Source organism: Panulirus ornatus, chromosome 17 (genome assembly GCF_036320965.1).
Source record: "Panulirus ornatus isolate Po-2019 chromosome 17, ASM3632096v1, whole genome shotgun sequence".
Lineage (NCBI taxonomy): Eukaryota > Metazoa > Arthropoda > Malacostraca > Decapoda > Palinuridae > Panulirus > Panulirus ornatus.
Window position 1 is genome coordinate 56,651,814 of NC_092240.1, and position 13,671 is coordinate 56,665,484.

The window sequence follows — 13,671 nt, forward strand, 5'->3', positions numbered from 1 at the left end:
GTTTAGGAGAAAGTGTTCAGTCTCTTCAGTGTGAATTTGCATCTTGGGCATGAGGGGTCTTGTAATATGTTGAATTGGTGTTTGTAACATTGTAAAGAAGCATAGTGTCCAGAACACATTTGAGAAAATACAAGTTTTGTAGGTATAGGGGGGTGTGATTTCAAGGGGATGTGTGTCTGGTTTGATGATGATAAGATTGCATTGGGAGGATGTTTGTTTAGTGCTTGTTGGGTCATTTTAATGTGTATATGTTTTGTTTGTGTTGTGTTTGTTAGGGATGGGGAGATTTGTGAGCATAGACTGTTGAAGTGTATAACAGGGGGAAACTTTTATTTATACTTAAAGGTTGATGGTTGATTTTGGAGTGTTTTGGACAAGAAAGGTCTAGTACTGTTGTAAAAATTGAGTGTTGAGCATATTGAAGTGGGAGTGCATTGGAGGATCTTTGATTTGCTATGTAAGTATTGAATACTTGTGGCTGCTAAGGAGCCAATGTTTGTTCTGAGTTCGCTATTTTGTCTTGTTTGTAGCTTTGTCATACTGTATATACTCATCAAATCATCAGTCTCAAGTAACCATAGACTCAATATGTCTATTTATCGCATGTAATAGACTTGTATTGTGTGGTGGTTAGCGTTTCTGATCATAAAGCATTCATGAGCTGCCCAAGGTCAGTCACAAAGGTTTGAATCCTAGTTGCAGCGGTTGGTTGACAGTCATACCAATTGTTCATTCACCCCTAGAGGTTGGTCGATAAAATGAGTACCTGGTTCAGACTAGGGTATATATATGCATAATGTTAATGGGATGGCCTTGATTAGGGCTTCAGTTGCCCATGGAAGAAAAAGAAAGTCAACCCCACTTTTTCAGAAACCCAAGGACATTGAAATGAGAGAGAGAGAGAGAGAGAGAGAGAGAGAGAGAGAGAGAGAGAGAGAGAGAGAGAGAGAGAGAGAGAGAGAGATGCTTGCTAATCAAATGACATAACTCAGACACAAGAAGAATAACCATTACAATTGTAAGCAAATTATGTCAGTTCAAACTTTTATGTACAGTAGAAAGAATACTTCCCACGCATTCCTCACATGTCGTAGAAGGCGACTAAAGGGGACGGGAGCGGGAGGCTGGAAACCCTCCCCTCTTTGTATTTTAACTTTCTAAAAGGGGAAACAGAAGAAGGAGTCATGCGGGGAGTGCTCATCCTCCTCGAAGGCTCAGATTGGGGTGTCTAAATGTGTGTGGATGTAACCAAGATGAGAAAAAAGGAGAGATAGGTAGTATGTTTGAGGAAAGGAACCTGGATGTTTTGGCTCTGAGTGAAACGAAGCTCAAGGGTATAGGGGAAGAGTAGTTTGGGAATGTCTTGGGAGTAAAGTCAGGGGTTAGTGAGAGGACAAGAGCAAGTGAAGGAGTAGCACTACTCCTGAAACAGGAGTGGTGGGAGTATGTGATAGAGTGTAAGAAAGTAAATGCTAGATTGATATGGGTAAAACTGAAAGTTGATGGAGAGAGATGGGTGATTATTGGTGCATATGCGCCTGGGCATGAGAAGAAAGATCATGAGAGGCAAGTGTTTTGGGAGCAGCTGAGTGAGTGTGTTAGTAGTTTTGATACACGAGAGCAGGTTATAGTGATGGGTGATTTGAATGCAAAGGTGAGTAATGTGGCAGTTGAAGGAATAATTGGTGTACATGGTGTGTCAGTGTTGTAAATGGAAATGGTGAAGAGCTTGTAGATTTGTGTGCTGAAAAAGGACTGATGATTGGGAATACCTTGTTTAAAAAGAGAGACATACATAAGTATACGTATGTAAGTAGGAGAGATGGCCAGAGAGCATTATTGGATTACGTGTTAATTGATTGGCACGCGAAAGAGAGACTTTTGGATGTTAATGTGCTGAGAGGTGCAACTGCAGGGATGTCTCATCATTATCTTGTGGAGGCAAAGGTGAAGATTTGTCGAGGTTTTCAGAAAGAAGAGAGAATGTTGGGGTGAAAAGAGTGGTGAGAGTAAGTGAGCTTGGGAAGGAGACTTGTGTGAGGAAGTACCAGGAGAGACTGAGTACAGAATGGAAAAAGGTGAGAACAAAGGAGGTAAGAGGAGTGGGGGAGGAATGGGATGTATTTATGGAAGCAGTGATGGCTTGCGCAAAAGATGCTTGTGGCATGAGAAGCGTGGGAGGTGGGCAGATTAGAAAGGGTAGTGAGTGGTGGGATGAAGAAGTAAGATTATTAGTGAAAGAGAAGAGATAGAGGCATTTGGACAATTTTTGCAGGGAAATAATGCAAATGAGTGGGAGATGTATAAAAGAAAGAGGCAGGAGGTCAAGGGAAAGGTGCAAGAGGTAAAAAAGAGGGCAAATGAGAGTTGGGGTGAGAGAGTATCATTAAATTTTAGGGAGAATAAAAAGATGTTTTGGAAGGAGGTAAATAAAGTGTGTAAGACAAGGGAACAAATGGGAACTTCAGTGAAGGGGGCTAAAGGGGAGGTGATAACAAGTAGTGGTGATGTGAGAAGGAGATGGAGTGAGTATTTTGAAGGTTTGTTGAATGTGTTTGATGATAGAGTGGCAGATATAGGGTGTTTTGGTCGAGGTGGTGTGCAAAGTGAGAGGGTTAGGGAAAATGATTTGGTAAACAGAGAAGAGGTAGTAAAAGCTTTGCGGAAGATGAAATCCAGCAAGGCAGCCGGTTTGGATGGTATTGCAGTGGAATTTATTAAAAAAGGGGGTGACTGTATTGTTGACTGGTTGGTAAGGTTATTTAATGTATGTATGACTCATGGTGAGGTGCCTGAGGATTGGCGGAATGCGTGCACAGTGCCATTGTATAAAGGCAAAGGGGATAAAAGTGAGTGCTCAAATTACAGAGGTATAAGTTTGTTGAGTATTCCTGGGGAATTATATGGGAGGGTATTGATTGAGAGGGTGTAGGCATGTACAGAGCATCAGATTGGGGAAGAGCAGTGTGGTTTCAGAAGTGGTAGAGGATGTGTGGATCAGGTGTTTGCTTTGAAGAATGTATGTGAGAAATACTTAGAAAAGCAAATGGATTTGTATGTAGCATTTATGGATCTGGAGAAAGAATATGATAGAGCTGATAGAGAGGCTGTGTCGAAAGTATTAAGAATATATGGTGTGGGGGCAAGTTGTTAGAAGCAGTGAAAAGTTTTTATCGAGGATGTAAGGAATGTGTACGTGTAGGAAGAGAGGAAAGTGATTGGTTCTCAGTGAATGTAGGTTTGCGGCAGGGGTGTGTGATGTCTCCATGGTTGTTTGATTTGTTTATGGATGGGGTTGTTAGGGAGGTGAATGCAAGAGTTTTGGAAATAGGGGCAAGTATGCAGTCTGTTGTGGATGAAAGAGCTTGGGAAGTGAGTCAGTTGTTGTTCGCTGATGATACAGCGCTGATGGCCGATTCATGTGAGAAACTGCAGAAGCTGGTGACTGTGTTTGGTAAAATGTTTGCAAAAAGAAAGTTGAGTGTAAATGTGAATAAGTGCAAGGTTATTAGGTACAGTAGGGTTGAGGGTCAAGTCAATTGGGAGGTAAGTTTGAATGGAGAAAAACTGGAGGAAGTGAAGTGATTTAGATATCTCGGAGTGGATTTGGCAGCGGATGGAACCATGGAAGCGGAAGTGAATCATAGGGTGGGGGAGGGGGCGAAAGTTCTGGGAGCGTTGAAGAACGTGTGGAAGTCGAGAACATTATCTCGGAAAGCAAAAATGGGTATGTTTGAAGGAATAGTGGTTCCAACAATGTTATATGGTTGCGAGGCATGGGCTATAGTTAGAGTTGTGCAGAGGAGGGTGGATGTGCTGGAAATGAGGTGTTTGAGGACAGTATGTGGTGTGAGGTGGTTGGATTGAGTAAGTAATAATAGGGTAAGAGAGATGTGTGGTAATAAAAAGAGTGTGGTTAAGAGAGCAGAAGGTGTTTTGAAATGGTTTGGTCACATGGAGAGAATGAGTGAGGAGAGATTGACATAGAGGATATATGTGTCAGAGGTGGAGGGAATGAGGAGAAGTGGGAGACCAAATTGGAGGTGGAAAGATGGAGTGAAAAAGATTTTGAGTGATCGGGGCCTGAACATGCAGGAGGGTGAAAGGCATGCAAGGAATAGAGTGAATTGGAACGATGTGGTATACTGGGGTTGACGTGCTGTCAATGGACTGAACCAGGGCATGTGAAGCATCTGGGGTAAACCATGGAAAGTTCTGTGGGGCTTGGATGTGGAAAGGGAGCTGTGGTTTCGGTGCATTATTACATGACAGCTAGAGACTGAGTGTGAATGAATGTGGCCTTTGTTGTCTTTTCCTAGCACTTCCTCGCGCACAAGCCAGGGGAGGGGGGTTGTTATTTCATGTGTGGCGGGGTGGCGATGGGAATGAATAAAGGCAGACAGTATGAATTATGTATATGTGTATATATGTATATGTCTGTGTGTGTATATATATGTATACGTTGAGATGTATAGGTATGTATATGTGTGTGTGTGGATGTGTATGTATATACATGTGTATGTGGGTGGGTTGGGCCATTCTTTCGTTTGTTTCCTTGCGCTACCTCGCTAACGCGGGAGACAGTCGACAAAGCAAAATAAGATAAATAAATAAATGTTTGTAAGCCCATATCCAGAATATATCATTGGTGGGATGGCAAGTGTCATTTGGCAGAACTCACTGTCTATTCCAATTATTGATGAAATACGCCTCTGTATTCCCAATGTGGATGGAACAGTGTCTATATCTTACCTGACCTGTATTATGGTGAAAATGCAACAGTATCCTCAACTACATGGGTAAGCATGCTAGGTAAATAAAATGAGACATTCTTTACTGGTGGTCCTGCTGGGGCCAGGTCATGAACTAAAACATCTAAATTTGTACTATAGACTCTTTTAAGATGCTAATTTCACCATAATATGAATCACATAAGAAGAAAAGATAATGCAGGTACTGTCCAGAAGCTGAAGTAGAGTTGTAATTTAGCAGAACTTGCCATATTTAGAGCAGTGTGCACCACCTTCATTTCCCACCAAGGAACACTGCTTCCCCCAAGAAACTCTGCTAATCCCCAATGGAATACTGTTTCCCCCAGCTATTGGCTGCTTTTTTCCTGAAGTACAATTACCAGTCAATAACTCAAATAAGCACTGTTTGAATAGCATTACAGTGCTTATCTTTAAAGCTAAGGTGTTTCCTGGACATCTTAGAATGTCACACTCGTAAAACTCTTATCCACCATGATTTACTACAAAAAGACAGGCTTTTGTACCACAAAAAACACTGAAATTGCATCAGAATGTAGGAACAAAGTTTATGGATTGTCCAAATTTGGACTGAGACTGACACGCAGTGACCAAGCTAGAGCTTCTATTGCCTTGAAATTTCTACTTAGAAATGATCTTTGTAGGCATAACGGTGGCATTTTTTTTATTGTTGCACCATTAAGATACAATATTGTAAATTAAAGCCAATCCCCAACTTACGATGGGGTTATGTTCCAGTAAACCCATCATAAGTTGAACATATAGTAAGTTGAAAATACATTTAATATGATTGTTTACTCTTGTGATTGCACGGCTGACTGGAAGCTGCAGCTTGCTGCTGCTGCACAGCAGATTGCTAGCCTGGGAAAGATAAAAATTCAAAGTACATTTTCTACTCAATTCGTATTGATATCACCCCATCATAAAGTTGAAAAATCATAAGTCAAATCATCGTAAGTTGGGGACTGTCTGTATTGTAAAACTGTGTATGTGTCCAGAGAAACATTGTATGTTAGTGAAATAAGGGGGAAAAAATGCTTCGAGTTGATAAGTAAAAGGCTGTCTCAAGTTGTTCTGATACCCAGCATCCTGGACTTAGGTTAGGAACTAATTGAGAATACAATTACTTACCATACTTAGTTCAGTGTGGCTTACCTTACCTTATCTTATCCTACCTCACCTTACCTCACCAGTGTAACAGACTTTCATGGAAATTTCTACCAGATTTCAAACTTATTCTCGTGCAGTCCAAATTCAGATACATTAAGTTTGTTATACCCTAATGCTTAACTATGCGTACTTCATGAAACAATGTTGATACCATTATCAGTGACATTCAGCCCACTGCCTGCCAGGCATGAGACAAGTATGTGTCCTTGTTGCTAAGATTTGGGTTCATAGCATGCATTGAACAGGTACTTCCCCTAGATTCTGTATAGAGACCCATCAGATGAGGAATGACCATTATGACACCTTCTCCTTGAACGGCAAAGTTGTGGAGTTTTCTTCCTTTTATCTTTTCCACAACCTGTAAACTTTTCATCTGTAAGAGTCAGGTCTGCAAACACCTAAGATGCTACTGTATAATTCATGTGATTATATTTATGGTACTCTATTTTTGTTTCATCCAAGGTGGCCATGAGTAGTTTATGTTTCTACCTTTGCTATGTTAGTTGCTTATTATAAAGATGATAATAATATTATATTATTTTTTATTATACTTTGTCGCTGTCTCCCACGTTTGCGAGGTAGCGCAAGGAAACAGACGAAAGAAATGGCGCCCCCCCCCCATACACATGTATATACATACGTCCACACACACAAATATACATACCTACACAGCTTTCCATGGTTTACCCCAGACGCTTCACATGCCTTGATTCAATCCACTGACAGCACATCAACCCCGGTATACCACATCGCTCCAATTCACTCTATTCCTTGCCCTCCTTTCACCCTCCTGCATGTTCAGGCCCCGATCACACAAAATCTTTTTCACTCCATCTTTCCACCTCCAATTTGGTCTCCCTCTTCTCCTCGTTCCCTCCACCTCCGACACATATATCCTCTTGGTCAATCTTTCCTCACTCATTCTCTCCATGTGCCCAAACCACTTCAAAACACCCTCTTCTGCTCTCTCAACCACGCTCTTTATTTCCACACATCTCTCTTACCCTTACGTTACTCACTCGATCAAACCACCTCACACCACACATTGTCCTCAAACATCTCATTTCCAGCACATCCATCCTCCTGCGCACAACTCTATCCATAGCCCACGCCTCGCAACCATACAACATTGTTGGAACCACTATTCCTTCAAACATACCCATTTTTGCTTTCCGAGATAATGTTCTCGACTTCCACACATTCTTCAAGGCCCCCAGAATTTTCGCCCCCTCCCCCACCCTATGATCCACTTCCGCTTCCATGGTTCCATCCGCTGCCAGATCCACTCCCAGATATCTAAAACACTTCACTTCCTCCAGTTTTTCTCCATTCAAACTCACCTCCCAATTGACTTGACCCTCAACCCTACTGTACCTAATAACCTTGCTCTTATTCACATTTACTCTTAACTTTCTTCTTCCACACACTTTACCAAACTCAGTCACCAGCTTCTGCAGTTTCTCACATGAATCAGCCACCAGCGCTGTATCATCAGCGAACAACAACTGACTCACTTCCCAAGCTCTCTCATCCCCAACAGACTTCATACTTGCCCCTCTTTCCAAAACTCTTGCATTTACCTCCCTAACAACCCCATCCATAAACAAATTAAACAACCATGGAGACATCACACACCCCTGCCGCAAACCTACATTCACTGAGAACCAATCACTTTCCTCTCTTCCTACACGTACACATGCCTTACATCCTCGATAAAAACTTTTCACTGCTTCTAACAACTTTCCTCCCACACCATATATTCTTAATACCTTCCACAGAGCATCTCTATCAACTCTATCATATGCCTTCTCCAGATCCATAAATGCTACATACAAATCCATTTGCTTTTCTAAGTATTTCTCACATACATTCTTCAAAGCAAACACCTGATCCACACAGCTAATGATATTTATTGAAGAATGGGGGTTCGTTTTTTATTATTCTTTTATCATTGAAAGTTATCTGTTCACACTTACCACAGTAAGCAATTGAAGTAACTGAAGCTTATAGAATTGTTGACATTATATTTTATTCAAATTAGTAAATAGAATTATTAATTTGTAGAGCACACTTCTGATTTGAAATGCTGATTCATTTCTTTTTACATTAACATAATGTACGGTAATGCAACCTGAAATTTCAGAATGAAGAAGGCAGTCATATTGCTAACCACAAATCTGGAGTCAAGAGTAGCAATAGCTCTGTCAGTTGTACGAGCAACAACAGTAGTAACAAACCAAATGGCGTGATTTCTTGTATAGTTGGAGATGCTCGGCCACTTACCCAGGTGGAATTTTCCTCACTTAGACACATTCTTCCCCACACATCTAGTAAGTACAATTCTCTGAAATAGTACTTATATCCTTTACTCTGACAGTGAATAGATAAATGAATAAGTAGATCAATCTTGTTGAAGAACATCTCAATCCAAAGGAGTCCATCATTTCTCTGCTACTGTAAGTAGCACAGGCTTGAACTTGCTGGAGCTTTTTTAGAGAAAGAGGTCCTGGGGTTAAATAAGAATGATGATAACATTAATGATCTTATTAGAGGATAGGAAAGAAAAATAATCTCACGTATTCCCTTTATCTTGGAGAATGCAACCAGAGGCAGGAGTAGAGGAGCTGAAAATTCATGTGGACATAACCAGGATGAGGAGAAGGGAGAGATAGGTGGTATGTTTGAGGGGAGGAATGTGGATGTTCCATCCCTGATTGAAACATAACTAAAGGGGATAGAGTAAGAATGATTTGTGAATGTCATGTGCGGTAAAGTCAGGGGTTAGTTTGATGTTGAGAGTTATGTGTAGGGATAGCTCTATTGCTAAAGGAGTGTAAGTAAGTGAGCCCTCTATTGATATGGTTACTAATGAAATTGGATTATGAGAAATGGGTGATTATTAGTGCTTATGCACCTGCAAGCAAGAGGATGAAGGAAAATAGCAAGGAATTTAGGAGGAGCTGTATGAATGTATCAGAAGTTTTGATGCAAAGGATCATGTGTTAGTGATGGCTAATTTGAATGCAAAAGTGGGTAACATTGTAGGTAAGGGTATAATTGGGATCATGGTGTACCCTGTGTTGTGAGTAGAGATGATGAATAGCTTGTGGAGCTGTGTGCTGAAAAAGAACTGGTGTTTGGGAATACCTGGTTTAAAAACACAGACATCCACTAGTAAACATGAGTAGGAAAGACGGGTGAAGAAGCCGGAAAAACCCAGGTGTCGCTTCCTCTGAACTGCAGTTTGTGCACTTTCATCCAACAAGTTCCACTGCTTGAGCCTAGACGTCAAAAGCTCGGCATTCGACTTTGTGAGACCAAGATCCCTGATCAAGTCATTGAGGTCTTTTTGGTTGGGGTAGTATGGGTTTCTCTCCCCAGCTGCAACTCTGAAATTGAAACTTTAATGTCGTCCTGCCCCTCTGACTACTGTTCATATTACTTGAAACTTCTGGAAAGTTCTATTCCAGCTACTCAGCACTGAATCTATCTGGAATGTTCTGAAAAATAGGTCTTTCTTCTTTCTTTCATACTATTCACCATTTCCTGCATTAGCGAGGTAGCATTAAGAACAGAGGACTGGACCTTTGAGGGAATATCCTCACCTGGCCCCCTTCTCTGTTCCTTCTTTTGGAAAATTAAAAAAAAATGAGAGGGGAGGATTTCCAGCCCCCCGCTAAATTTCAAAATATTACTGTCCTGTTCACAGAAGTATAGTTTCAAGGAATGATAGCCATTTTCTATACTTTTTAGACATAATTGATTAGAAAACAACACTTATTACTCAGGAACAAAAAAGTAAAAACTTGTTATGCAGTGTGATGTTTTCCAAAACTAGGAATGATTGCCTTAATCTATTAGGAAAAAAAAGATGCTTTTTAATTGTTTATATGCATCTTTTTATAAATGAAGATGATTTTTTACTTACACACTTGGAACATGGAAGGCCTAAAAACAGTTGCACGTCAAAAGAGTTAAAAAGAATTAACTTTCTTCATTATGATAAAATGGAAAACCCTTTACTTGTGACCATTTATTTGTTTATGTACCTTTAATATATAGAGGTAACTGCTAATTATATGAGACAAACTTTAAAATGTGAATGTCTTAAAAGTATATAAAAAAATAAGAATTCTGTGTGGGCAATCATTGTTTATTCACTCAATATTTAAAAGATGAGAGAAGTGAGAAAAGAATAGAACCTACACGTCATGGTTAAAGTTTCTGTGGAGCTCCCTTTAGGTGATTGTCTGTTGTAGATATTTTTGCTTTTTTTTTTTGTCATAGCTCTAGTTCTGCAATAGAGATGTGGTAGATTTATACATCTATTAAGCATCTTTTACCAACTAATGCTCTGTTGATACAAATTTGTCTTTTTTCTTTTAGGACTGAACGAATCAGTGACTCGAAGTTGTGGACCACCACCAAGTGTTGCAGTTGTGGTTAGCAGAAGTAGTAATGACAGGTTCAGCTCTCTCTTCTCACCACGTTCAACTGGAGCTCGCAACTTTCCTATCAATCTTTTACGCTCACCAGTTTCAAACCATACACAACCACCACCTAATGTGACAATACCTCCTGCACCACTTCCCCCACATGTACTTTCCTCCCACCTCTCATCCCCATTATCTCATCTCCCACCAACCAATCCTCGAATGACCCTTTCATCATCTCACCCAGTGTCATCTGATTCCGTTATACCAACTTTTGGAGTATTTTCTAATTCAGTTCAATCTCAAAGTTCCCAGCCTAGAGGACCTCATCCACCTGCACCATCTACAGGGTCACGAACCCGTTGGACTCCTGGAATACATAGTCGTATTGTACATAATATTAGTAGTTTACAACATATAGCATCCTCTACAGGTGGGCAGGAAGAAACTCTTCAGATCTCTTCCCAAGATATAGGGGAAAATCATCAGTCGGAGGAATTTAACAACTCCGAACTTGGGACACCTTCCTTGTCTTCATCCCAACCTCCAAGAGGTCCTTTGCACTTATTAGAGAGATCTGGGAGAGGCCAAGCAGGCTCTGCTATGAGTCGTAGGACATTTCGCCCAGTGCGACGTTATAGATGAGCAACACTTAGTTGGAACAGACTTCATAGTAATGCAAATAGATGGAAAATAGTGGCAAAAATGACTGATGATTATCATACTACCCATTTGAAATGTTATAGCTATGCTGTTTCTTCCATAACTTCCCTAGATTATCAGATAATTGAAGGAAGTTAGGAAAATTTTATCTTTTTGTCAAATAACATACCATTTCCTTTTCTCTGTTATAGTGGCCCATGCATTTTTGTATTTGTGCATATTCCCTCACTCTGTTACTCAAGCACAGTCTGTCTATATACTGTCTCTGATGCCTATTCTGTTTGGGAATTCCCACTGAGTGAAGGGGGCATGGCAAAAGAGTCTCTCCTTATCCTTGCCCTTAAATGGCTCCCTTTGCTTACACCATTACACACATTTCTCAATGGGGGGTATGGCAAAAGAGACTCTTCTTATCCATGCCCTTAAATGCCTCCATTTGCTTGCACCATTCTACACATTTTTCCACCATTTCTTTCCCTTCAGTACTCTTCCACTCTGTTTTCCCCAATGTCCGAGGTGGTCTACCTCTTACACAAGCCCCTTTAATCATACTGTGATACACTTTCCTTGAAACCCCCCATTTTGCATTCTTTCTGTGTGCCCAAACTACCTCAAAGTATTGTTTCACCCACTCTACCACTCCACAATTCATGTGCTAAGCATTCCTTGCCCTGCCAAATCTCTCATGTGCCCCTCATTTCTTTTGTTATTCCATCTAGTCATACTGCATGCTCCTTTCAAATAGTTCATTTCTACGGCCTTTATTCTTGACCTCAGTGACTCATTCCATATTAATGTCTCAGCTGCATAGGTCTGGATTGGGAGGACAATGCTATCCCTCAAGCTTTCCTTCACTTCCATCCTTACCCCTCTACCCTTCACTATTTTGTTAAGGGACCCAATGACTTTTTTTGACTTTTGGCTTATAACTGTCTTTTTCAACATGATGCTCTACATTTTTAGAGGTATCTTTACCATATGTATCTTTTCCACAAGCTCAGGCCTTCTTGATATTCCAACCTCCACACTCACCAGCCCTCATTTACCTTTTGGAAAATTTGAAGGACATATGCTAAGTAGTGTCCTTCAGTTGAAGAAGTGAGATCTTGAAGCAGAAAACCCTACTACCCAACAAAGTATTTAGCATTCATGAAGAGCTGTTGTAGCTGGTCAAAGCACTCAAATAAATAAACCAGTTATCTAGTGATAGTTTCCAAACCAGGATTAGATAAGAACCTGAATGCTGGCTACTGTCAAAGTCATGTCCACAGTAACATCAGATCTAAAGTTTCATCAGTCCAAAATTAGTGAAATAAAGATTATCATTTTATTGTTTCAAAGTAAGAATTCATGCCAAAGAAAAACCATTTGCATCATGTTGACAAGAATCTCTGCATGTATAAACTGAGTGTTTATACTGTTTATTTTTTAAAGGGAAACCCTAAAATTTGGTCATGATTAACTGTAGTCTTGTAGTATGTGTGTAATTCACAGAAGCTAAAGGAAGAACACCTACGAAGTCATTTGACCATGGGTCATGGTGTTTCATAGCAGTATGAGGTTCAGACCCAAGTTAGAAAGAAAATTCTAAGTTTCCTCTTTTGCCAAGGGTTCCAGTCACAGACAGAAGTCCTCACTGAGATCAGGCCTTAAATGAAACAAAAAAGGACAAGATAGTTAAGAAGTAAGGAAAGACAAAGAATGTATGAGTTTTTATAGAATGTATGAGTTTTTATGCCTCTTAAAAATGAACAGGCCTTAGCTGTTCAGAAAACTTGAGATGGAAAAGTTCCAAAGCTAAGCAATGTTGGGAAGGAAAATTAACACATTTCTATTTTACCAGATTATGGTATTCTAAATTGGGAAGAGTATACTTTGAAAATACATTTCAACAGAGAACAAATAAAAAGTTCTTTCCATAAAAGGAGTATCATTCAGAGAAATTTGATTGTGATCACTAGGGGTTGTAAGAAGTTTTTTATGATTTATTACCATTTTCCACATTTGTGAGGTAGCACCAGAAACACATGAAGAAAGGCCACATTTGCTCACATCCATTCTCTCTCTGTCATGTGTAATGCACTGAAAGCACAGCTCCCTATTCACAACCAGGCTCCACAGGCCTTTTCATGGTTTAAGAAGTTAAATGGATTAATTAGTAAAGTACAATACAGATATTACTCCTCTGCACATGTATGTATGTAAAGAGGGCACATGTAATTGCTAAGTATTTAAGCTTTTACACATGAGTGTTATGCACTCAGTGCCAATATTAGACAAAAACTTCTGCAAGCGAATCCAGGGTGATTAGAATGATCAAGAAGAAGACTTATCTGGCCCTTATGTTCTCACTACTGCCTTTTGAAGAATGCTGCAGAAGAACTTGGTGCTTCATTAAATGATAATATTAAGATTAGTAAACATTACAGTTTTGTTTTTCTTTTGCTCTGAGTTTCTCTTAAGGACATTAGTCTTCCTGAAGGCAGGTTTTGAATGAAAGTGACCAAAGACAAGAACTGTAATTAAAGAGGTTTGGAGGAAGTAGGGAATCTGCCAGTGACAATGGGGCAGGTCTTAGTTGTCCAGAAAGACATAAGATGATGGAGTTCCAGAGCATATTGGTATGGGAAAAGAAA

General features: G+C 40.1%; 1 protein-coding gene across 2 annotated transcripts in view; it reads left to right on the forward strand.

Moving 5' to 3' along the window:
- The window catches only part of LOC139754817 (uncharacterized), a 126,410-nt gene extending 113,451 nt beyond the window's left edge, over positions 1-12,959 (forward strand). For both annotated transcript variants that reach the window (XM_071672668.1, XM_071672667.1), the window contains exons 10-11: positions 8,083-8,269; positions 10,326-12,959. In XM_071672668.1, coding sequence (XP_071528769.1) covers positions 8,083-8,269; positions 10,326-11,017 — 879 coding nt within the window. In that variant the 3' untranslated portion in view covers positions 11,018-12,959. The remainder of the gene's footprint in view (positions 1-8,082; positions 8,270-10,325) is intronic.
- Positions 12,960-13,671: the final 712 nt, after the last annotated feature.